Source organism: Chionomys nivalis, chromosome 14 (assembly GCF_950005125.1).
Source record: "Chionomys nivalis chromosome 14, mChiNiv1.1, whole genome shotgun sequence".
Lineage (NCBI taxonomy): Eukaryota > Metazoa > Chordata > Mammalia > Rodentia > Cricetidae > Chionomys > Chionomys nivalis.
Window position 1 is genome coordinate 43,258,228 of NC_080099.1, and position 26,703 is coordinate 43,284,930.

Below are 26,703 nucleotides of genomic sequence, written 5' to 3' on the forward strand. Positions count from 1 at the left end.
GAAATTTCTGGTTTTGCCCATGATGTCTATTCCTTTTAAAAAGTACCATTTGTTTCTGGTTTTGTTTTTGTTTAAAAAAAAAAAATGGAAGAAGAAGAAGAACTCCTTTTCCTTCATTAAATTGCTTTTGCACGTCTGTCTAAATTTAATTGGGTATATGAGTCTATTTCTGGGTTTTTTGTTCTGTTCCATTGATCCAGGTGTCTGTCCTCTGTCAATACAATGCCTTGATTATTGTTGCTATAAAAGAAGTCTTAAAATAGAGTAGAATAATTACTCCCACTTCATTCTTTTTCCAAAATTGCTTCAACTCTTCTGGTTTCTGTACCTTTATACATAAACTGTAAAGAAAATTTGCTGCAGTCTTGATAGGAATTGCACTAAACCTACGATCGATTTGGAGAGAGCAGATTTTACAAGCTGAACCCTCTGATCTGCGGAGGCAGCAGTCTCTCCGTCTACCCAGCTCCTCTTCCACCGACACGCTCCAGCACTTATTAGATCTGTGCCTGAGCATTATCTGGGGCTTAGTGATTACATTGTGTTTTTAACTTTGGATAACATTTGCTTATTGCTAGGTTATAGAAGCATGACAATGGGTGGGGAAAGAAACTCATATCCTGCTTATCCTGGAGAGTTTACCATTTACTTCTGAGTACTTATTTGGGTGTTTAGTTCAGTTTTTGTTCGAACTACTTGGCATTTCCTACACAGCTAATCATGTTATATGAAAATATGGCAATTTTACATTCTTCTTTCCAACATAACTGTCTCAGAAAATGAAGATGATGGTGGTGGTGATGATGATGATATATGCCTGATATAAGATAAGCCTGGAGTAGTTAGAAAGTCTCTTACTGTAGATGGAAAGACTACATTAGAAAATAAAGCTAGGGAAAAAAAAAGAAGCCAACTCCAAACATTTATGTGACTGGTTCAAACGGGTCAAAAAATACTACACTGTAGTATTTTCAGTTACACCACCTAACAAACATGGTTTATCTCAGGCAAGTTTGAACTGTGCCCCCTCCATTTGAATTGAAGATGTTCATTGATCTGTGGATAAAATCATAATGTTTAATGTTGAAATGCAGCTTCAATTATTTCCTCTTGCACGTGCCCATCAACAGCATGAAATATTCAACATGTCTTTAGGATACAGTGTGACTATAGGCTAACAAGTGTGGTTTATGTAACGATCATCATGTTACAAAATCAAGTAAGTTGAGTTTATTTAGATGTTTCTCCCCAGTCATCCTAAAATGTTACTGAACAATGAAAGAGCAAAAAGAAAAGAAAAGAAAATTCCCCAGCACCACCACCTCCAAAACATTCTAATACCGAATAATATTTTGGTCAGCAGGTGCCCAAATTTATATCTAATGTAAGAATATTTCCCCAAATATTAGGGAATTTCTCTAAGATCAGCTTGAGGAAAAGCCAACTAGACAAAGCCAAAACTCCCAAGGGGTCATATTTAACTAATTAGGGAGGAGGTGATTAAAATGGAGCTGCTAATTGTCTACTATGCTCTCAGCAGTGGGAGACAAAATTACACCTCATGTTACTGTCAATTATGCAGTCCTCACTTGTCTGTATTTATCTTTCCCTTTAGGACATTGAAAAGCACACAGAGGTGTAGTCTCCAACACAAGTTAGACGTTCCTCTGAGGCAACAGGTTTATAGGATGTTTAGAGACAGAATTATCTTGTGTTTAGACTTGCTATTAATGTGTACATTCTGGAGCAAAAAAAAACATGCTTGTTCAAGATGACACTTCCTATCTGCACAGAACAGGTGTTAACCTATGGCAAGACTGAAGGGGCTAGAAGGGGCCAATTGCACGCAGGATCAGAACAAGTACCACGTTTGGGGGTTGGTAGAAGAGGAGGCTTAAAATGGTGGTGAGGCAATATTAGAAGTTGAGCTTGGGGTAATGAGGAATGTGTTTTTGTTGTTCCTTTATTTTGGTTTTGGTATTGTTTAACTCATTGCAAGAATATCATGCAATGATGGGAATTATCACCCCAGGGACTACCTATTCTGAGTTTGGGGAGTCATTCAAGTGAGCCAGAGAAAGTTAAGTACTGCAAAAATAACTAGGCGTAAATCCTTAGTCTGAAAATATATCTATATTAGAGATGAAACCTAAATTTATTTATGGATAGACTTCAGCTACGCCACCACAGCGGAGACTGCCAAACATTCCCAGCATCCTCTCTCCTCTTATTCCTTGAAGTGCACTGGGTGCTGACTGGCAGGACCAATGGCTGCCTATGTGCATCTGGATTTCTCCATTCTCTTCTGAGGACAGATATGGCCACTTCATGTTTACTAAAGGAAGAAGCAAGTGACCTCTGAGTACTTCACAACGCTCTGCCTGGATGCTTCCAACTCCATTTTCAAGCTGGACCAGGGCAATGATAGAACAACCCAGGAAACCATGGGTCTGGGCAGCAGAGCAACCATGCTGGGTGTGAGCTTCCATCCACATGTGCTTCTATATGTCAAGTCTCTTCAATGTACAGCATCCTGGCCTGTGCTCTACAAAGATAGTCACCTATCATCTGTGAAGCTTGCAGTGAGTTATTTAATCCCTCTACATCTATTTTCTCATCTATAAAACAAAAATCACAACACCTATTTTGTTATATAGTAAGAAATAAATAAAATTTAAATTATTAAATCCTGTAACACACACGGTGCTCAGTTGATGGTGGAAGATGCCAGCAAAGATGAAGGTTCCAAGAACCTCCTTTTGAGGATATGGCAATTCTTACTATGGACATAGAGATAAAGGTGCATCTGCTTTGGGGGTATTTCTATGGATAACAATGCATACAGGAAAAATTGAGGCTATCTTATATTTTGGCCCAAGAATAGAATTTAGATTAAACAGTTGTTTCATTATAGTTTATCCCAACTTTGCCTCATCTTTAAGTGGTTACTTAATGTGGATATATATTACTAAAAGTTATAAAAAACACTAGTTATTACTTGTCCTTTGTTGACTAGATTAAGTCCTGTGTTTATACAATAAAGCTGGGAGAATAGCACATTCCTCCATACTGCCAGATCATCCCACCAGCAAGGCTAGGAAAGAGGTACAAATAAACTGAGATCATCTGCAAGGGGCAAAGGCTTGATGCTACTCTAGGCAAGAGTAGCTAAGATCTGCCTTATCAGGCATACATTTCCCCCTTTGGATCATGCCTTTACACATGGAGAACATTTTTATCTTTTATGATGAAACAGTTACACTTTACTCTTAGGATTTTTTGTGACCTTAACATTATAAAACTGTAGTTGAGATTCTCAACATCAAGATAGAATGGACTGTTCTGGGACTTACCCCAGGGCTCTCAGATGGGTTTTACATGTCACATGTTACATAACAACCACAAGATCACAAAACCCTGCTGAGGCCAGCATCTCTGAAATGGGAGCACAGATCACGTCGCCAGGCTTAACTGCTTCCATCTACCCTGATAATGTCCCGCTGCTTACCATGAGAAGTGAATCACCATAGCAATGGGGAACCTAATCAGATGACAATGATAAAATGCCGTGTCGCCTATGTATGCTTTTACAACCGTATATCCCATTACAAACAGCTGGGTTCACGCTTTACAGCCCACTTTGTGAAGGTAGCATATGGTCAATATCCATCCAGCAACCCAGACTGCTCCGCCTCTTCTAAACAATACACCTGTGTCTATAATGGGGTCGACCTGCTGTACCATCACACAGAACTTCTATCTTAGGAGTCCAGGCCAAAACTTAAGAATTACATACACAGAAGCAACTGCAGTATCTACAAACATCAATCTACAAAAAGAAAAAAAAAAAGCCCCTGGGACCTTGGTCTCAAAGACTCAATGCTTTAGAGCAAATAGCAAAAACCTCTCAGTGGGGAGGCAGCGCACCACTCAGGGTCTTTATTGTTCCACTTCCCTGAATTGTTACTTACAGGTTCCCGGCCATCCATGGCTTCCATCCAGAGCCTACGGTCCTCTTCCGACAACGCCTGCATGGTGATAACCCCTGGCCTACAGAGAAAGGAAAGACATAGACATGACCCCAGTGCCACACAAGACACACTAGCAAAAGGGAACATTGGAGAAAAACCTGCTTATCAGAGTGAGAGGCTGAGGCCAACTGCACTAGGAGAGGCACAGCCGGCTCCACACATCCTCTGCAGTATGCCTGTCTCTCTCAGAGGGACAGGAGAGAGAGGCAGAGGACATAAATTATTAACTCCCTGGTCCCATTAGAGCTGCTTTGCTCCTTGGTCTGTAACCCATTTTCTTAACAGGGAGTTTTACTTAAAGAGGAAATGCAGTAAGTATTTCCTAAAGTGAACTGAGTTGACTCTGGATAAAAAGAGACATATCCGTTTTGAATACTTCATATTCCTTGGTATCAAATCCAATGCTTCTAAACTGCTTTTGTTACCAAATTTTTTGAAGTGGCGTGGCTTGGCAATTACAATTAGATTGAATGTATGTAAATTTTCATGACTGCCCACTTGCCAGGAGCTGAGTGATGCACAGGTGTTCACTTTCCATGCTCTCATTGAAATCTACACAATGAGCATAAGCCCTCGGGACAGTCCACACAGCATCAACCCCGCCTACTTTACAAATGGCACTCCTCACAGACAGCCTGGGCAATGAAATGACACACACTCCCGAAGGCAGGGCATCTTTAGTCGGCATTGGTCCCACGATACCCACAAACCTTTTCTCCTCCAAACACATGTGCATTCTGTTGAAATAATTTAATGTCTATCAAACTGATAAAGAGCACAGAAATGCTCAAAACTCATAGCACCAAAGGATCCCACCTCTAGTTAAGGAGTTTGGACAGCTGATGGCTCCTGGAAGGAGTCCCACCCATGCAGCCTACACGATGAGGCCCCTGTAGATTGCCTGTGTTCTAATGGTCAGCCCTACACCATGCACACAGTGACAGCACTCAGTGGGATTAAAATGCATACAATAAGCTGTCAGAGAAAAGTAGGTGGGGGAGAGGGGATATGAAAATGCCCAGGGTAGGGGAAGGTACAAGGGTGAATTTGATCAAAACACATTGTGTACATGTTTAAATTCCTCAAACAATAAATTAAAAATATAGTTTAAGAATAGCTCTTTTAAACCCTCATCTTTAAAATTTGAGAAATCCTGAAAGACACAGAGAGATCGACTGATCAAGGACTAAGGTCCAATTGCCCTCTGTGCCCACATGCATTCAGTGTGGTACTAAACCACCCGGCACAGTCATGCCGATCCCCATGATCTCTGATCAATCAATAGGATGCACCTATAGATGTTTAAGATCCCCATCATCTCTGATCAATCAATAGGATGCACCTATAGATGTTTAAGATCCCCATCATCTCTGATCAACCAATAGGATGCACCTATAGATGTCTAAACACACAGTTGTGTCTTTTCACCCACCTTCCCTCAGTTCCGTCCACACTATACTTTGCAGAGCATAAAGGTGAAAGTACAAAGGTAGTGAATTCCATGAGACCGAGGTGGGAGGAGCTGGGAAGAGGAAGAGTAGTAGGAGAGGAGATGTCCCCACAAGCAAGAAAGGCAGAGGCAGACAGGAAGGGTAGGAATACGAGGGTTAGAATAGGTGAGGGTTGAGGATTAAAGACACTAATTCCTGAGAATGAGGTCATTCCTTAAAGTAACACTGAGTACCAGCACTCTAAAAGAGGAGTGAGTAAAAGACAGACCTCTCCCCAAGCAGCTTCTGGGCTTCTCCTTCCCTGGTCTCAGACCCAAATGCCCATTTCTCTCCAGCAGCCCATTTGTGCCAGACTCCCCATGTAGCTGTGGCTCCACAGAACTGAGCCTGTGGTCTGGAGGCAGAGCAGCTTTGATGTTCCCTTTCCACCTTTCCCAACCAAGTACACCATGCTGTGAAATCCACACCCTAGGAAGCCACAGCCTGCTGCAAAATCCTCAAGGCCCTGGCTTTCCTCCTCTGGGGGCTACTGTACTTGCTTTCTTTGTTTTGGTTTGTTTGCTGGTACTACCCATTTAGTCCAGCAATCCATCTTTAAAAAGAAAATGTATTCAAGACCAGCCTGGTCAATAGAGCTAGTTCCAGGACAGGCTCCAAAGCCACAGAGAAACCCTGTCTCAAAAAAAACAAAAAAAAAAACAAAAAAAAAAAAAAGAAAATGTAGATCTTAGGCCAAGCCGACCCCACTGAAGCTGAACTTCCAGGCAAGGCCTGGGAAACCAAGAGTTAAAGCAACTCTTCTGATAATCCTGTGTGTGGCTATCCCTAAGGCCCACACCCTTGTCCCTCCCCACCCTTGTCCTTCTGGTTCCGTGCCCCCCCCCCCCCCCCCCCCCCCGCATTGTGGTACTAACACCCTCCTCTCTCCACTGGGAGTCAAGTAGCCAACACACCTCCAATGCTTTCCCTGCAAGGGAACAATTTACAGCTCAAGAGCGGCCCAAACACCAAGGGTGCAGAGGTACTGCAGATGTCACGTCAACTTTGTGGCCTATGGCGTGATATTTCCACCCAAAGCCACCAAGAGGAAGTTCAGAAAAGACTCCGAGGCTGTAAAGGGAGGGCCATTGGGCCTTTGTAACCAGGGAAGTCAACATGATTTGTTTTCACTTCAAAAAACAGATCAAAATACAAACTATTTTCCACATGTGGTCTTGCCACCTTTGCGTAGAGAGCTACACCATGGGAGAGAGATGGTGAATAAAGCGGATATAACACATTTAGTTATAATTCGATTCCCCAAATTCAAACAATTTTCTCACCTTCACGTATGTACATCCGGATAAAGAACTATACTTCTTAGGTAGAAATACCAATATTTTTCCTTTATTAAATTAAAAATACTAATGCAAATTCTACATGTGACATTCGTAAGAATCCAAGATAAAAGGGTCAGCTTTATTTTGAAATCAAATGATAACGTCTCATAGTTACTTTCTCAAGTCCCTTAGATTAGTAACCTATCTCCAAAGAAAATAAAACAAGAAAAACCTTCCATGACGTGACACTTTGCCTATCAGTAAACTTTCAAACTCTGCGACTCTTTCAACCTCTGACAGCATGTCTAACTAGTTCATGCTTGGGATGTGCATCAGTTCTTCACAGCAAAAATGAGGGAGTGAGGGAGAGGAGAGGGGGACATGAAGGGAAAAGTATCACAGAAAACCTCGACAGAGAAATGGGTATAGGACTGAGATCTTCCTGGTTCTACACTGCACCGTGGTCCGGAAGAACTGGGCCATAAGAACAACAGTTTAGCCCAGCCCGGTGCTGTTGCCTGCTGCACTAAGCACTCTGTAATTTGTCTATGCTTCATGCTTAGGCATGAGGGAAGTACATTCTCATTACTCCCATTGAAAAGACACGAAAACCAAGACTGAGAGCTAAGAACTGTGTCCCTGAGGGCAGCCAGCAAGTTACAGGGCTAGTCCATGACCACAGTCCAACTCCTAACCCTGATGAGTGATGCCAGCCAAACGTGGAGGCACCAGAGCCCCCGGGGAACCTGTGTGTACTACCAATTCCTCTGGCATCCAAAGTGACCAAGAATCCCCGCAGCTCTTTAAAGAGCTCCTGCCTGGAATCAGATGTGACAGAATGATAAATGGCTCTGCAAACCCAAAATGCTTCATAAATATTCTTCTTCCCACAAGCATCTGCCAAGGCTCTCCCTCAGAAGGCAGTCACACACATGATTGGCATGACTTCCACAGCAGCGGTCCCTGTCGCTTCCCCTCGAGACAGTGAAGTAAAGGAAAGGCAATGATTTAAAAAAAAAAAAAAAAAAAAAAAAACAAAACAGAAAGCAGGTGCTGTTAGCAAAATGTTTCTGCAGTGAGACTGTGGCCCCTAAAACTTTCAGAGAAGCTACACACATGAAGTCTCACCAGCATGGCTGCTAAACAAGACCTGAACAAGGACAGCGCCAACAAACATGTCAACACTAAAGGGGTAAATCGTATGCACACATGTAACATTTTATGGACTGAGCAGATTGTATTTATATATTTAAGAAATATGTGTGTGTGCGATGTATGCACGCGCGTGTGTGTGTGTGTGCGTGTGTGTGTGTGTGAGACAACTACAGAAAAAGAGGTCATGAAATGGGGGAGGGGTACATGAAAGGGGCTGGAGGGAGGAAAAGGAAAGGAGAAAATGATGTAATGATAATTTCAAACAATGTTTAAAGGAGCCATCATAAAGAAAATGAGTCCTGTTAAGTTAGACCTCAGCAAAATAAAGAAGAGACACTTAAGAAGAGCCACTATTACGAGAATGAAAAGGCAGAGGCCAGGAGTATGGCTGAGTTGGGAGGGTGAGTTGGCTGAGTTATGAGGTTCTGAGCTGCATAAACCAGACACAATGGAGCACAGCTGCCACGGGGAACAGAGAGGCAGAAGAACCAGCTCAAAGTCACCTTCAGTGACTTCAAGGCCAGCCTGTGCTCTGTGAGTCTCTGTTTCAAAAAAAAAAAAAAAAAAAAAATCACAAATCAAAAACTTGAGAATGAAAGTGAAAGAAATATTTTTAATATATTTCCAACAAAACTCATATTCCAGATATGTGAAGAATACTGACAAACAGGGAGAAACTTAACAACAAAAATCTTAATAGTCACTTCATAAAAGAGTATATCTAAAGGCTGGAGAGTTGGCTCAGCAGTTAAGGGAGAGTGCTGTTCTTCAGACGACTTCAGCTCAGTTCATAGCACCTGTGTCAGGCAGCTCACGACTGTCTTTAACTCCTGCTCCACAGGATCCAATGCTCTCTTCTGGCCTCCATACTTACATATGCATGGCATGAATGCACACACACATATGCAGAGAGAGAGAGAGAGAGAGAAAGAGAGAGAGAGAGAGAGAGAGAGAGAGAGAGAGAGAGAGAGAGAGAGAGAGAGGGGATCCAAATGGCCAAAGCCCTTACAAAGTAGACATCAAATGACTCCTCATTGAGGAAATGTAATTTAAAAACATAATGAGCTACATCCAGCACCTCCTGAAAGATGAACATTTTATTCATAATTAACCAAAACAACAGAAATAAAAATGTCTACCACAAATTGTTGTCTATCTAAATGCAGGGACACCACATGACAACAACTAAAAACAGCAACTAGTGCTGCACAGAATGGCAGGTAGGGATGTCACAGAGTGACGGCGAGGAAAGGCCTACAGACCATATGACTACACCTGCACTGAAAAACCTGCACACATCAGAAACGTGATTCCACCTCCAAGAAGGAGTTATGGCAGTATCTGGGGAAGGGTACGAGTGAAACTTCAAGGACAGAATTGTTCATCTTGATCTGGGTCTTTGTATGTGTGTGAGAGAGCATACATGTGTGTAAAAAGTCTTCAAAACAGACTTGAGATATGAACACTTTGTGGTGATGCAATTAAGAACTTTTTTTAAATGCCCAAGAGGTACAACCTCTTGATGACACCTAAGCATCCCTACTATTCCAGATGTGTGACTCTGGAGGACCAGCAACCATACTCTTCTCTGCTGCATGTGTGACCTGCACTTTCAAGAAGGCAAAGCAGAGACGTTCGATTGCTTTTCCTTGGGGTTGGCAAGGGTTACATCTCTGTCCACATTACAAACTTGAAGCAAGAAGTGCATCACACATTTCCAAAAACGTAGTTATTACCACGAGGGGAAATTAGGAAGGACAGGTAGTGTGGGATACAACAAAGCAGTGTCTGGAGAAGCAGGAGAATAGTTTAAAGGGAAGAAGCAATGTGTTGGTGCTCCAGCCCACCTAACCGCCAATACCTTCATGCCAAAATCACACCTCTACCACAACCATCAGGATGAAGGAAAACACCAGCTCTGACATCATGGCTATTTCCTTTTTCCTCCCCAGTAAAAGCTTCAAAGTGGACTGCTACTCCCTTTTAAAACTAAGATAAGGACAGAGAAAGGAAGTCTCCCAGCAAATACTAGAAACTCCAGTCACCAGATGTCAGAGGGTGCAAACAATCTTTAAAAAGTTTAAAAATCTTTTCTAGAACCTGGCGCTAAAATTCTCCTTCAAAGTCAGCACTCTTCACTGTGAGTATGTAGCGAGTGCTACAGTACAGCAGCCTGAGAAGCACGAACAAGGATCTGCAGGTTTTCTCGACACTCACACCACGAGAAAGATGCATCAACAGAAACGAGCAGCAAGAGAAAAAAAATTGTGGGGAAGAAAAAGAGGGGACAGGAGGTGGGAGGTGAGAGCAGTCTGTGCAGAGCATGAATGTGTGAAATCCCTAAAAATGAACAACAATAATAAAACAAAAATAGTCCCCGTTTATCTCAAGGAAAGCTGCTACCAATCCTTACACCTCTTCCCATGCTGGCTCCCGAAAAAAGCGCACAGAAAGCAACAAACCTTTCTGCTGTTGTTCTGGTTAGATTTCTACTGATGAGCTGAAGAACAGGGGCAAAAGAAGCTTAGGGAAGAAAGGGCTCATTTTGCTTACAGGGTCACACTCCACCATCAGGAGAAGTCAAGAGTGGAACTCAAGGCAGGAACCTGGTGACAGGAACTGAAACAGATTGTGAAGGAAAGACGCCTATTGACTTGCTCCTACTGGCTTGCTCAGCTTTCTCTTGTGCACCATCCAGGACCAGAAGTGGCACCATACACAGTGATCTGGGCCTCCCACATCTATCACTAATCAGGAAAATGCCCTATAGACTTGCCTATAGGCTAATCTGATGGACACATTTTCTCAACTGAGGCTCCTCTCCCCAGATAACTCAAGCCAGTGTCAAGCCGACAAAAACCAAAAAAACAAATAAACAAGCAAACAAAAAACCCACCTCACTGATCAAGAAAACATTACACTCAGAAAGCTGGGACCACAGTCCTCTGCTTGGCCAAGAAAAATCAAAAGGACAACCAGGGCTGAATCTGGGGTTCCTCGACAGCTTTCTAGTTCTAATCTTACTCATGAATCAGAGTCAACAATAGTGATCTCAGTGGTTTGGCAATTTACCCACTTCCTATTGGACAAGGAAATGCTAGGACTGACTCCACCCCACTGAAACAAACACAATCAGAATCTCACAGTACCGGCCTCTCTAAATCAACCTCCAAAGAGCTAGGCCTTACTCATTCATAAGACAAAAATCTCCACCCGGCAACAGATCACTCCTGACTCCCACCACACCACTGTACATTTAAGGGTCAAGTCAACCATGAAAGGACCACAGTACCCACAGATGCCTGTGTGTGAAATGTGTCCCACTATGCTCTTGGAAGATGGGAAAGTGAAGGCTTGGGGAATGGGCTTTCTATTCCTGGGTAAAGAGGGTTTGTCAGATGCCAGAAAGAGGAAGCACTGCTGGGAAAACTGTTTCTTGATACTCCCTGGACAATGAGAAGGGCTCAGTGTTTGTACAGATATGGCCAAAGCCATGAAGAACAACCTTAGAGAATAGCATCCAACCCATGTCTGTTTATAGAAAGGAGGGACGTAGAGGGCTGGAGAGATGGCTCAACGGTTAAGAACATTGGCTGCTCTTCCAGAGAACCGAAGTTCAATTCCCAGAAACCAAATGGTGGCTCACAACCATTCATAATGAAATCTCGTGCCCTCTTCTGGCATGCAGGCACACATACAGGCAGAACACTAAGGAAGGAAGGAAGGAAGGAAGGAAGGAAGGAAGGAAGGAAGGAAGGAAGGAAGGAAGGAAGGAAGGAAGGAAGGAAGGAAGGAAGGAAGGAAGGAAGGAAGGCAGGCAGGCAGGCAGGCAGGCAGGCAGGCAGGCAGGCAGGCAGGCAGGCAGGCAGGCAGGCAGGCAGGCAGGCAGGCAGGCAGAGGCAGTGGTGGCACACGCCTTTAATCCCAGAACTCGGGAGGCAGAGGCAGGGCAGATCTCTATGAGTTCGAGGCCAGCCTGATTTATAGAGCCAGTTCAGGATAGCCAGGGCTGTTACACAGAGAAACCCTGTTTCAAAAAACAAGGAAGGGAGGGAGGGAGGGAGGGAGGGAGGGAGGGAGGGAGGGAGGGAGGGAGGGAGGGAGGGAGGGAGGAAGGAAGGAAGGAAGGAAGGAAGGAAGGAAGGAAGGAAGGAAGGAAGGAAGGAAGGAAGGAAGGAAGGAAGGAAGGAAGGCAGGCAGGCAGGCAGGCAGGCAGGCGAGGGGAACCAGATGTCATGAACTGGTGGCTCCCACATATAGCTAAGATATATTGCTTATTACATGACAAACACTGTGCTCAGGTGCTCAGGACTTCATTTCAATTATCATGTATTTCTCACAAAAACATATGAATTGAATGCTACTATGGGTCCCCCTTTAATTTCTTCAGTTGTTTATTTGCTTGGTTTTGTTTTGTTTTTTTTGTTTTGTTTTGTTTTTTTGATTTTCGAGACAGGGTTTCTCCGTAACTTTTGGTTCCTGTCCTGGAACTAGCTCTTGTAGACCAGGCTGGCCTCGAACTCACAGAGATCCACCTGCCTCTGCTTCCTGAGAGTGCTGGGATTAAAGGCGTTCGCCACCACCGTCCAGCTTGGGTTTTTTTGGTTTTTGTTTTTTTGTTTTTTTTTTTTTTTGGTTATTTTTTAATTTGCCTTTTTTGTCTGGGGATTAAACTCAGGGTCTCATGCAGGTTAGGCAAGCATTCTACCACGGAGCTACATCTCCTGTCCTTTAGGACTTTCCAAAAGTGAAAAATGCCGCGTTACTACTAAGAGCTAAATCTGCTACTGCATCCAGGTAGGCCAGAGACTAAAACAAGGCCTGCACTTGCACCATAAAGCTGCAGTGACCTTACCTGGAAGGAGCATATGTGCCCTAGAGTCTGAGGAGATTATCAACTTGGAGAGAGGAGGAGAGTACACCTCCCTCCACACACACCCTCAGATGTTGTCCTAAGCAGCTTCGAATCAATTATTCTGAGAGAATTGAATCATTATCAACTAAAGCTTCCAGCATCAACCTCTTGGGAGGGAGGTCTCAGAATAAGTAGGACCCTGACAATAACAGCAGCCTAAAGAGTAAATACTGACAACGCCAGCAGGTAATTTCATGTGGTTATTTTAAGAGAGAATAAGTTCATAAAACACCAGACAAATTTCTGGTCTACTTCACTGTATGGCCCAGGAATGTAACTGATAGTGACTGCTAAGATGCACCATGTGCCAGCCACAGCCACGGGCACCGGGCGAAAACACTACTAATGGATGGGATGGGTGCAGCACAGGGACAATCCAAACCCCCCCCCCCCCCCCCCGCTACTGCTACTGACTCCGAACTAAGAAAATCTCTCCTTGGGTTCATCTGCCTGCTGCCCACACACATGCCGATTGTACTCTTCCGGCTCCCGATAAACAGAACAAGTGGAATTTACTGGTTCAACTGTTCTCTTTGGGGGGGATTTATGTAATAGCAAAATTTAGACTAGAGAAGAGAAATAAGGTTATGTAGGTCACCCTCCTAAATACTCCACTCTCCACCAAAGCCCATTCCTACTGAAAACAGGTTCAAATAGCCAACACTCTCGCTTAATCAGAAGCCAAAGAAACACCCCTAAAACTTGAGTAAACTCTGAATTTGTGAATTGACGAGTTCAAGAACTTCTCCAGCACCTTACTATCCCAGAGAGCCAGGAAGCAATTCAGAAAGGACGGCACCCCTCCCCATACCTCTCCCCACCCCCAGCCAGGCAGTCAGAGCAGCATAACACCCTCTGAGGAAGGAAAAGCCATTTCCTGCCTGAAAGGTCAATGGCATTGAGACCAGTGCTCCAACCGAAGGGGCAGGAAGGCAAAGTCAAATAGCATTTCAAACAAGCAGTGAGGCGGGGAGGGGCGGGAAGCGCGAGACCAGGAAAGCAGTTCATCTGCAGGGTGAGATAAAGAATGCAACCCGGAGGAGAGGCCTGGTTCTCAGCGCAGGCTGGACAGAAGGACAAGTCTGCTGCCCCTGCAGACATCATCCCGAAGCAAAGAGCCTGGCATGTTTAAAGAGGCCTGACTAACTGGGAAGGCTCGCTGTTGCCAGAAAGGAGGTATGAGCGATCCGTGAAAGGGTGAAAGGAAGGAACTTCTAGAGGAAGAATGAGTCACTGAGAACACTCTTTGCCTGGAGTCGTAATACTCAAACACATGGTAGCTTCTACAGAAACCACACACCCAGCTGACTTTGAATTATCAATGTCTCAATGACAACCACCGTTCAACTGAACCTGAGCACAACCAACGCACATACAAAACTGCCACCTAGAGGCTGAACGGTCAAATAGTCTGTTATGTAAGATCCTCTTCAGAAAACACACCATCTCAAGAGTCACACAATTCCACAAAGACACACGAATCAACCCATTCACAGGCTCCTACCGAGCTAGAACATAAATTGTCTGCATTTAAAGTTAGTATGGTTTCCTGGGGAAATCATAAACTGAATGTGGACATAAAACCTTCTCTTTTGTGGGAATCAAGCTATGAAGCACAGCACGGGGTACAGAATCTCCCCCTAGTGGGCTTCTTCTCAAGGACCCTTCCTGTGCCTGTATTCTCGCTCCTCTCACGTTGCAGATAAATCAGCAACGCGATGAGACAAGAAGCAGGCTTTACAGCAAGGCAGGCGGGAGAGCTTTCACCAAAGGTAATGTTTAGCATAAGGAAAATTAAGCCCCAGAGTTTGGAGCGCAGAAAAACAACAGTGTCAGACACGGCACTCCATCAAAGAGGCATACTTCTCTATGCCATCCTCAGAACCTCCCTGGCTGTCACTCATGCCCATCTTCCTACTACCAGTCGTATGGCCAGTGAGGGTCAGGTCAAACACAGGGCTCCTTCTGTCTTTTATCTAACCTACAATTTGCAGCCTTCTATGAAAACACAACTTAGCAAGATGGTTGATGACTGACTGGAAGGTACCAATGTTTTTTCAGAGATCTTCCATAAATATCTGGGCTCTGCTATTCTAGCTTCACCTCCAGTGCCACACCCCGACACAATAGCAAATAATGTGCGTCCTTGCTGGAGTTTTAACTTAATTTACAGCTAACTAATATTCTCCATTTCCAGCACCACGGTCTCAAAGTAAAAAGAGAGAAATCATATACACATAGTACTCTGTTAAAGACTATGAAAAAAAATTATGGTTTTCTGTTTCTGAAAGTAAATCATCTGAGATAAACTCAATTACACAGAAGTATCCAGAACATTCCAGACTGAACAGCTAATACAGGATGGCTGTGGGGAAGGAGTGGGCAGAATTGCCAGGGGGTGTGTGAGAGCTGAGAATGGTTCTGAAGGGAAGGGAACTCACAACTGTTCAAGCAGCACTTACAAAACTTCCAAATGCATTAAAAGAAAATCACAAGAGGCCTCTATGGAAGAAAAACCAATCGATCTCTAAAGCTTCCTACATGTCTGTCAGAAGAGTCTAAGCGGGGCCTGTGGCACAGGCCTGCGACCTCACGTTCTCAGGGGGCTGAGACAGGAGTCGGTGAGCTGGAGGCTGAACCAGTCTCAGTTCCAGCTGTAGTCCCAAGCCCTCCCCACCCCCAACATCTCTAAGGAGCTGTCCTTATTGCACTTCTCTGTTTGTCAGTGCTGGGGAGGGGCATGGAACAGACAGAGTTTCTGTTGGCGTCAGATCGTCTTCAGAAAAAAATAAAGCATTCTAATGGTTTCCTCTTGCCGAATATAAACATTGCCCCCACACACAACGCTGATTCGCTGAATCAGAGGCCTTTAGTTTCTATTTCTATTATTTTCCATATGGTCTACTGGCCCCTCATGGAAAACATTCGGGAGAAAATAATCTATGTGTCACATCTGTGAGAAATTTCTTTAAAACAAACCAATCCAGGGATGCTGGCAACGGACTACCACTATGGTGGGAGTCTTCAGCTTAAACAAATATTTTCCCTACATCTGCCCACTAATTTTCATAAGACAATGCATGACGGAGTTAATTATCAAGGGACTGGACGCGGACACCGGTTAGTACCAATGATCCACACATGGCCACCATGAAAGGCTCCTTTCCCATGATGTCCATTTTTAACCCAAGAAGCTTACACTGAAATCTCACAAAAAAGTTGATCAGCTTCAAATAAAAAAAAAAAAGTTAAATCCAGTCAATTACCAATATAAAATACAAACTTTCAAAAGGCTGAGTCTGTAGCACGATGATAGAAAAATCAAAAGAAGATAGATAGATAGATAGATAGATAGATAGATAGATAGATAGATAGATAGACAGACAGATAGATTTTTGTTTGTTTGTTTTTCTTTGTGTAGACTAGGCTGTAGTCCAGGCTGGCCTCAAACTCATAAAGATCCGCCTACCTCTCCCTCCCAAGTCCTGGGATTAAAGGTGTGCACCACCACTGCCCAGCAGCTTTTGGCTTTTTAAAATACTAAAAACTGAAGCTATCGATAAAGACAGGATAGGGGAGAAAAGGAGCTGGAATGAGAAAAGGAGAGGGAGGAAGGAGGTGATCATTTAAACGTAACTGGATCATAGGGAGTGGCGTTATGAGGAGGTGAGGCTTTGCTGGAAAAGGCGTGGCCTTGCTATAGGAAGTGTGTCACTGTGGGAGTGGGCCTTGAGGTCTCCTTCGCTCAAGCTTCGTTCAGTGTGAAGATGCAAAACTTTCAGTTCCTTCTTCAGCACCATGTCTGCCTACACACCACCACGTCCTCCCATGACAATAATGGACTAAAAGTCTGAACTGTAAGCCAGCCCGATTAAATGCTTTCCTTTATAAGAGCTGCCGTGGCCACAATGAGAGAAACCCTAAGACAGAGAATAGGGAAAGCAGAGAGTAGAAAAGGTAAGGTGACTGATAGAGTTCAGGGGGTGGACACTGGCTACCATTTAAAAGGCCTTGGTGGGATGGGCTTCTGCCTTGCTGACAGGTCCTCCCTGTTCAATACCAGGCTAGTTCCATGGCACTGCTATAATGAAATGCCACAAATAGGAAGACAGGTGTTGGCCATGTCGATTCCTGCTGAAGCCCACTGAATCTATTCCATGCCTCCTCTCTCTGGTGCATTGCCCATAGTCGAGTGTTCCTTGACTTGGAAACTATCACCCTGCTCTGTCTTCACATGCATGGGGCATTTCCCTACACGTGTGTCTGTTTCAGCTCATAGCCCCAGGTTCTGTTCCACCTTTGTAGGGAAGTCCCGGCTCCAGCAGCTCTAGACAAACCCGTCACATCACATCCAGAGTGAAGCAGCAAAGAGCACTGAAAGCATGCGTGCTCATGCTCAGCTCACTTTTTGGTTTTATTATACAGTCAAGGACCCGAATCCACTTTGAGGCTGACTCTTGCCATATCAATTAACAGCATCAAGACAGTCCCTCGCAGACATGTTCATAAGCCACCCTAATCTAGACCATCCCTCACTGAAGCTTTCTCCCCAATGACTCTAGAATGTGTTGAGCTGACAATTTAACCATTAACACAAGGCCCACCCTAACAACCTCATTTTAACACGAACCCCACTACTGAGACCCTAATACCACATATTACATGGTATATTTCGCATCATTTTTTCCTAGTCTCAACAATACAAATCACACTTGGCTCTGGATACATTAACAGCTACTATATAACTTTTTATGTAGCAGCAGTAGTTGTCTAATCTACCCAGAACACACTCTGGGAACATTCCAATCCTTCTGTTGTTTCCTCTTTTGTATCTACTTCCTAGAAGTTAACTTGCCCTTTGGCCTCTACCTCTATGGCACAGCAAGTGAGACGGGGGAATCTAGGGAGGCATCGTCTAGAAAAGCAGACTGTAGCAACAGCTCCTCCCTGCTGATGGGCACCGGTGAAAAGAACAGGGTGGGAGTCCTCCAGAGAAAGGATCTACACCGCAGAGATCACTGGGAATCAGACACTTAGCACACAGAAACATTCTTACTGTCCAAATATCCAGAAAGGAGCTCAGACTGAACTATAGGAGAATTTCTGGTACTTAGATAAAAGCCAGCATCCCTCAGGAACTTGTAAAACTGGTTCCCTCTGCCAAAAGGCATTGTTTCCTCTTACCTCTGGCAGAAAGGACAAATGGCTACCTGTGGTTGTGATCAAAGCCCATGCCAACCCCAGGCTCCCTTAGTATCACAAGTACCTGTTACACATTCTAAAGTCTCTATAGGCTTATTCACCCTTCTGATAGCATTATTCTCGGGAGTCTCTGTCTTACTCTTTCTCGCTGTCTCTGTATCTCTGACTATCTCTTACTGTTTCTTTGCTCTCTCTATGCCTTATTCTCCGTCTTGCTACTTCACCGTGTTCACCATTTTCTCCACTTCCCTAGCCCTGGCCATGCCCAGTCTGCTGACCATGCTCAGTCCACTTCTTCTCTCTGCTCTCGACTCTTCCAGATGTCTCTGGCCATCCTCCCTCTCATATCTACAATAAAAATCGCCCTTAATAATGGAGTAGTCATGAGGACAGTTCTTTACTCTCCCTCACACACACTCAAATCTCACTTTGTACATATGTGAGCAATCTACAAGTAACTGATGTCAAACAAGAGGGGCAAAAGAAGCTATGGTGAATAGTACCTAATCCATAAGGTCCACAGGGAGCACTGGAAGGCTTCCTGCTCCTACCGATCCACACTGCTCCTCATGGGAGAGGCAACAGTCTCATTCTGGACCCTTCCCAATACCATCTGCATCAAGCCACTGAGGAATCAGACAGGTTCCCAGGAGAAATGGACTCTCTAGGTCTACTCTGTATGCTAAGTATGAAATATTTACTCTTGGCTTACAGTTTTGCCCGCAAAGCCCCCTCCCTCCTTTTTCCGTTTTTGAGACAGAGTCTTAATAACCCAGGCTGGTCTTGAGTTCCGTGCTTGGGTAATCCCCCAGCATCATCTTCTGAAGAGGCAGTATTATAGGTGGGCACCCCCGCATCTGGCTTGCAAAGGTTTTATGAGCATGACAAAGGTGGGAAGGCTCGAGGATGTGTTATCAAGAGTTGACATGAAGCCAGGCGGTGGTGGCGCACGCCTTTAATCCCAGCACTCAGGAGGCAGAGGCAGGTGGATCTCTGTGAGTTCGAGACCAGCCTGGTATACAAGAGCTAGTTCCAGGACAGGCTCCAAAAATCACAGAGAAACCCTGTCTCGAAAAACCAAAAAAACAAACAAACAAAAAAAGAGTTGACACGAGACGGAGGGGCCACAGAGAGCTTTAACTGTTCCCAGGAAATCCTCTGAAGACATGGAAAACACTTTAGCTCCCGGAAGCATCATGGACCTTTGTGAAATGTTATGGCTTTTTAAAAAATAAGAAGGAGATTATCAGGTATTGCCTGGTTATGGCAGTGAGGTTAAAAGGTCCTGGTGCTAACACTGCTGACTTGAAACAGGCAGCTCAGATAAGAGCCCCACGTGGATTTCACTGAAAGAACCCATTGTCAAGGAAAGTGCCTTAAAAAGCTGTAATTTTGTTAAATAAGCCAAGTACCACAGGATGGTGTACCTGAGTGAGAGACATTTAGATTTCAAGGAAACAGCACCAGTTATCTATCCATCCACCCGTCTGTCCATCCGTCCATCTGTCTGTATACTTATCCTTCATTTTTCTATCCATTCATCTATCTTTGTATTCATCTATCTTTCTTTTTTCTATACATCTATTTACCTACCTATATATCTACTTATTTATCTTGCTTCTTTCTTTCTATCCATCTTTCTTTCTACTTATTTTTCTTCTTTGTAACCATTTATCATTGTATCCATCTATCTTTTCTGTCTTTCTTCTTTCTATCCAACTATCTATCTATTCATCCATCCATCCATCCATCCATCCATCTATGTACCTATCTATCTATCTATGGACTTAATTAAGCAAGTGACTTGTCTTTCCTGTGTGTACATCAAATAATTATAAGCCTTAAAAATTATTTGAGTAAAATTCTTTCCACCCCAATTCTTATTTACTCATTGCGGTAATTTTTAAGGAAAAATCCACCATGCACCAGCTACAATGAGGCTGAAGAGACTATCTTCTTTAAATATCTACCGTACCTCCTAGGGACATAGCACACATTCCTGAGCATGGAAGCACTAGCATTAAAGTAAAACCAAACAAACCTAGTGATTCAGTCCTGAGCTAAACAATGGGAGGCTGAACTGACCTTCCGCAATGACCTAGCATCCGGTTCAAACTGGACACAGAAGAATGGGATGGGGGACAGGGATAGAAACCCTGTAACTGAAGGGAAAGGAAAGAAATCCAAATATAGCAAGGATTTGTTCCTGAGAAGAATGCCTCAGCCTCACCTGTCTACTGCTTCCACGTCAAAGCAAAATCTCTTCTCGATGGAGTCTGTCTTCCGCCGAGTGCAGGATTTGAGGGTGATGGACTCATCTTCTCCCTAGGGAGAAGACACAGGTTGTCAGGTCAGGCCAGAAGGCAGGCTCTGCTTCCCTCTAGGACAAACACAGCACATGAACAGAACCTCACTTCAGCTTCTCAGATCTGTGTGTTCACAACCTGCTGAGACGAAGACTGGCCACAGAGCTTCTCAAGCAAGAATCTTCTACAGCTAAGATCTGGACACCCTAACATGTAGTTACTTCAGGTAGAGCATGACCAGGGTTGAAGACAACAGCTCCCTCCTAACTGAGCATCTATGATCTTGTATTAGTTATCACTACTTCAAGAACACCTTTCTGGAACAGGACAAAGATCCCTAAGCTGTGCTCACAAGGTACTATGTGCCTCTCCATCCCCACAGTATCAAAGCAGAAACTATCAAACTATCTGCTAAAGATGAGGAATAAAATGATGCCTTCCCATCAAATCTCATGGGAAGCTTACCAGACTGCAAGCACCCTAAGGACAGAGACTGGTGGTCTTTGTTTACTACTCTTCTATCTTCTGAGCCCTGGGTCCTGGACAGAAACAGTATTCAACATGGAACAGTTTTATTGATATACAGCATATGACAAACTGCATGTCCTTAATGTGTACTATTTGATATACAGCATATGACAAACTGCATGTCCTTAATGTGTACTATTTGATATACAGCATATGACAAACTACATGTCCTTAATGTGTACTATTTGATATACAGCATATGACAAACTGCATGTCCTTAATGTGTACTATTTGATATACAGCATATGACAAACTGCATTTCCTTAATGTGTACTATTTGCAAATGTGACATCTGTAGACATCCATGAAGTTATCACTGAATCTGAGAAAAACGTTCCTGCCAAATGGTTTCATGACTTTTGGTGATCCACCCGCCTCCTAGTTCATCTCCAGCAAACACTGCGTCTGCCTTCTGCTGTTATGGGCTAGTTTGTACCTTCTATAACCTATGCAAATGCAGACACAGAGTACGTGTCTGGTTCTTCCACTAAACTCGAGTACTCTGTGGTTCATCCACAGTGCACATGTCAAGATTGTTTCTTTTTACTGCTGGGTAGTGTGCCACTGTGTGAGTGGAATGTGACAATCATGGGGCACAGTACTGCCTTGAAACACAGAAGGAGTTATCCTCAACGTCTATCTGTCACTGAGGAATCCGTTATTGCTTCTGTTTCTTCTCCTTTTTTTCTAAAAGGGGAAAGTTCACAAACTTGCCTGGCATAAGAAGAAATGTGACTTTAGATGGTGAATGCAACCACCCGCTAAAGTCAAGAAAGCACACAAGCACGGCCCTAGGAAGAGACCATTTGTGTTTGCATAACCTACATCTATACCCGCTTACTGAAGAGCAAAAATTAGTTTCGCAGACTGAGATTGACCCTTATCCACTCTGTACGATGTGTAAGTATGTTAAATAAAAGCTGCAAGAAGTTGCCTAGTAATACCAGCTACTTAGGAGGCTGGGACAGGAGTGTCATAAGCTCGAGGGCAGCCTGGGCTATATGACTTCAAGATTAGTCTAGACAAGTTAGCAAAACCTACCTCAGAACAAAAAGGTTGAGGATCTGGCTCTATAATAAAGTGTTTGTCTAGTTATGGGTGACCCTAGATTTGATACCCAGCTTCACAGGGTGGGGGACAGTTTTGGATTAGGGATCTATATTGGGTCTGAAAAAAAAAAAAAAAGACTAAAATTCAACATGGACTCATGGAATCAGTCATGCAAATATTCCCCACCACAAAACCAAGCTTCTTTTTTTTCCTTTTAAATCTGATCTCCCAAGAAACCAGAAGGGCTAGAGAGATGGCTCAACAGTTAAAAGCACTGGCAGCTCTTCCAGTGGTCCTGGGTTCAATTCCCAACACCCACATGGCAGCTCACAACCATCTGTAACTCCAGTTCCAGGGGGATCTGACACCTTCACATCAATGCACATAAAATAAAGTTAAATAAAACAGAGAAAGAGACAGAGAGAGAAAGACCCCTAAATTGGCTTGTTGTTAACCAACTACTTATTTTTCCACTGTTCACTCTCCTGTCCCCTCTTTACAAAAATTATAAATTCATGTTTTCATTGTTTGCCATGTTGGGGACCAAACATGCAGCCTGCTATATGCTAGGCAAGAGCTCTTCCCTGACCTGTACTCCCAGATCAGCGAAAATCAGTTTGAAATGACCAATTATTTTGTACTGTTTCTGAATTCTTCAGCCTTTCTCTGCTTTAAAACTAATTTCTACTGCTCGCCTGACCACAATGCTTGTTCTGCTGTATGTGATAGTGATACCTGACTCTAGAACTGAAAACATAGCCAATTAATATCTTTCAAATAAGTAATTCTAAGTCAGTCCTTTGATAAGCGCACTGAATCAAACATAAGAAATCTGACTTGTTGATACTCAACTAGAGTTCAGATTTACTAGCTATGGCCAGCTTCTGTAATGAAAGCGTAGATGAAATGCCACGAGAAAAAACTGAGTGACATCATCTATAAAGGACCATCAGACATAAGCACAAAAGGAAGAAGAGCCGGGCACAGTGGAGCACACCTTTAATGTCAGTACTCAGGAGGCAGAGGCAGGCTGACCTCTGTGAGTTCCAAACCAACCTCTTCTTATCAAGTTCCAGCTCAGTCAGGGCTACAGAATGAGACCTTGTCTTTAAAATTTAAAAAAAACTATTTTTAAAAGGAAGACCATGAGATTTTGTTCTGAGAAGGCAAGGGGAAAACTGTAAAGATTATCTGCTGGGCTACTTACAAGGCTAAAAAGCAAGAAATTTAATCACTTTAAAACATTATAACTCTGGCATAATGGTTAAGACTGTCAACTTGACAGGATCTAGAATCCTCTGAGTATGCCCTTGAGGGATTAACTTGATTAACTAAGGTGGGATGACCCACCCTAAATAGAGACAGTACCATTCAATGGGCTAGGGTCTCTGCAGAATAAAAAAAAAAAAAAAAAAAGAGGAGGGAGAAGGGAAGAGAAGGAGGAGGAGAAAAAGAAAACTGAGCATCAGTATTTGGGGCTTCCTGATGTTGGGAGTCCCCTATATATGTTGTGAATATGTTTTATTATCATTGGTTAATAAAGAACCTGCTTTGGCCTATGGCAAAGCAGAATATAGCAAGGCAGGAAATCCAAGCAGAGATAGAGAAGGAAAGAAAGCAGAATCAGGCAGATGTCATGTAGCTACTGAAGGAGAAAGATGCCAGAACCTCACTGGTAGGCCACAGCCTCATGGTAATACATAAAATAATAGAAATGGGTTAATTTAAAGATATAAGAGCTAGCTAGAAATATGCCTGAGCCATTGGTCAAATTGTTGTAATTAAGATAGTTTCTGTGTGGTTATTTGGGTCTGAACATCTGGAAAATGAACACAGTCTCTATTTACAGCTACCTGCTTCTTAACTATGGGTACAGTAGACCTGGAACCTCCCGCTTCTGCTGGCATGCATCCCCTGCTATGGTGGGATGGATCTCCTGAACTGTAAGCTAAAATAAACCCTTCTTTCTTTAAGTGACTTTTGTCAGCATATGTAGTCAGGGTCCAGGGAGACTGGGAGGAACAAAGAGGAAACAGGTATAGGTAGAAGCTCATAGGCAACAAAGATTGGGAAGAATCATGTTGGGTGTAGGAGGACACTATACTCACTACACTGGGGACAAACAACAGTACCAACACATCACATGACTTCTCTGTCTCAACTGTGAGGATATCCTCTCCTTTTCCTTCACTAGAAAACTTAGGGAACGGTGGCATCATGATAAGATTTGACTTCAGAAGCAGGAGGTTCTAACTCCAGACTGAGAGTTTAGTATACTCACTTTGAAACACAGGTATATAAATTTAGAAGTAAACTGATCTCTCTGATCCCCAATTTCTTCCTTAGTGAAAAAGGAAAGCCAGATCAAGCAGCACAACACGGGATAATGAGAGTAAAGACCACTACAAAGGAGAGCATAAATATAACCAGTTATGGTTTGGAAAATGACTTCTTAGAGTAGCAAGTTCCTTAAGGAAGCCCTTCTCGGGCTCTGCCTGACACACGTGAGTGCAACAACCCACTGAGGTACTCTATGGGATCTTGCAGAAGTCCTTGAAAACCCAAACACTGACCACTGTATGGATCTCCACCCTTTACTGACAAGGGTAATAAGAAAGGAACTGCGAAATACAACTGAGTTCATTAAAGACTGGGAAACATTGAGAAGTCCTGAAACAAAGCCTGTGGAGAAGAACAATGTAGTCATCTGGTTTCTAAAACGTGCAATAGGAAGAAAAGGACTATGACCCATTCCAAACAAGGAGGGCTTGCTTCTATGAAAGCTAGGGGACATGCAGTAACTTAGGTATAATTTGTAATATTCTCTTCTAACTCTGTTAACATATGTGTTTTCCTGAGGTTATTTGTAAATCAATATCACCTCTGCTTAAAAAAAAAAAGAAAGAAAAATAATTAAAAGGGCTTTCTTACTGCTTGAATACAAGGAAGGAACAGAGATGCTGATAAAACTTTTTATTGTCACTCAAGTAAGAGATCCAGGAAGAAAAGCTGGAGTTGAAGAGCAAAGAGCACAGCACAGGCCTGGCCCAGGCATGCCCAGTCTCTGTGATCTCCCAACTTGTGCGCTTGAATTCTCTCCAACATTAACTCAACATGGTACACAAAAATGTCCATAGAAGGCCAGCGTGAGGGCTAGCAAAGAACTAACTTACCAAAATATTAGACACAACTGAAAAAAAAATATTTAAACCAAAGATAGAACCAGAGAAATGACTCAAAATATATTCCAGATATTCAAAAAGATTAAAAACATTCAGGCTGAGAATGGAGGCAGAGGCAAAAGAACCACAAGGGCTGGAGGCCAGCCTGACTACACATGAGCTCCAAGTTAGCCTAGGTTATAAAGTGAGGCTCTGTCTTACAGAAAAGGATTGACACAAGATGAAAGCTGTATTCTTATTAAAACAGTTAAATATACTCACAAGGAAACAATTGCAAAAATTAGAGAGAGGCAATACTCAAAGTTGGTAACTGGAGAATTTGTTTCAGTTCTGAATTAAGGTAAAACCTTAAATATAAGGTGGCCAAAAATTTCTAAACAATCAACTTTAAAAAAAAAAATCCATCCTAGGACCTGATGAAATACAGAGTGCTGAGGGGAGAGAAGGTAGGAAGGCAGCCCAGGGAGACACATATCATCTCTGTAGGGGAGGACCTGACTGCTGAGGGTGGTGAGCAGAGACAACCGTCTGGAGGCATGCAAGAGGCAGAACCCTGGAGAACACAGGGAGAACCCCAGGAGCAGTGCTAGGGAGCTGTCCCTTCTGAAACACAGCCACAGAGTATCTCCCATCCCTCAGAGTCCAAGACCACAGAGACAGAGGAAAAATGGAGGACGGAGAGAGAAAGCAGGAAGATGAAGAGAGCTGTGTCTGGCCAGTCTTGAGCTGCCTCCGATTCACACTGCTTCTGTCCTAGCTACTACTGAACCGAATTGAGCCTCAGCCTCCTACCCATCAAATGTTCCCCAAATAATATTAAGAATGCAAATATTAAGACAGCTGGCATGAATTTCAAAGTTGCAAGGTTTAGAGGTAACTTGTTACACAGAAACTAATAATGGATTCATCTAAACTGCCCACTGGCAGCTCTGGGGACCCAGCAGGAGAGATAGGGATCGGTTTCACAGGATGATGCCAATCAACCACGACTTTCTAGTAACTCACTGATATCTGACATAGGTCACAGTGTATACATGTAAAACAAGAGTCTTGGTCACAGTTAGTAATGCTAACAATGATTATTCTAAGCATTTTCAGGGAAACGGGCCTCCTGGAACTACTGCAGAATTAACGATCTTTCCAGTAAAACACTGGACTTGTAGATATGTACTGTGAGCATTACCTGTCAGCCAAGCAAACCAAGCAAGACACTGTCACAGTGAACTCACCCCCTTTCCTCCTGACTTTTGGTCAAACGGGACCATGGTGATCTGCTTGGAGTCCCGTTGGTATGTACAGTAGTGCTTCACCCAGGAAGTTCCAAAGTGACCTGCAAGGGAATGTTGCCTATTAGCCATCTCCGCGCTCCACCGTGCGCTGCACACCATTGACTGCCATAGCAGGCATGGGTCACAACGCTCAGGAGCTCAGGCTAAACCATCTCCTCCACCCTGAGGCTGCCTAAGGGGTAATACAGTCCCTAGACAGCTAGGCTGACAGAAACCTGACCAACAGTGCTTTCCCCACCCAGATATACAGAGTCTCTACCTCCTACTAACAGTAC

At 43.5% G+C, this 26,703-nt stretch overlaps 1 protein-coding gene across 2 annotated transcripts in view; it reads right to left on the minus strand.

Annotated features, from left to right (window-relative positions):
- Arhgap26 (Rho GTPase activating protein 26) overlaps positions 1-26,703 on the minus strand; it is a 392,964-nt gene that overhangs the window by 234,974 nt on the left and 131,287 nt on the right. For both annotated transcript variants that reach the window (XM_057788492.1, XM_057788491.1), the window contains exons 9-11: positions 26,369-26,469; positions 20,304-20,398; positions 3,972-4,050 (exon numbers count right to left, since the gene is read on the minus strand). In XM_057788492.1, coding sequence (XP_057644475.1) covers positions 3,972-4,050; positions 20,304-20,398; positions 26,369-26,469 — 275 coding nt within the window. The remainder of the gene's footprint in view (positions 1-3,971; positions 4,051-20,303; positions 20,399-26,368; positions 26,470-26,703) is intronic.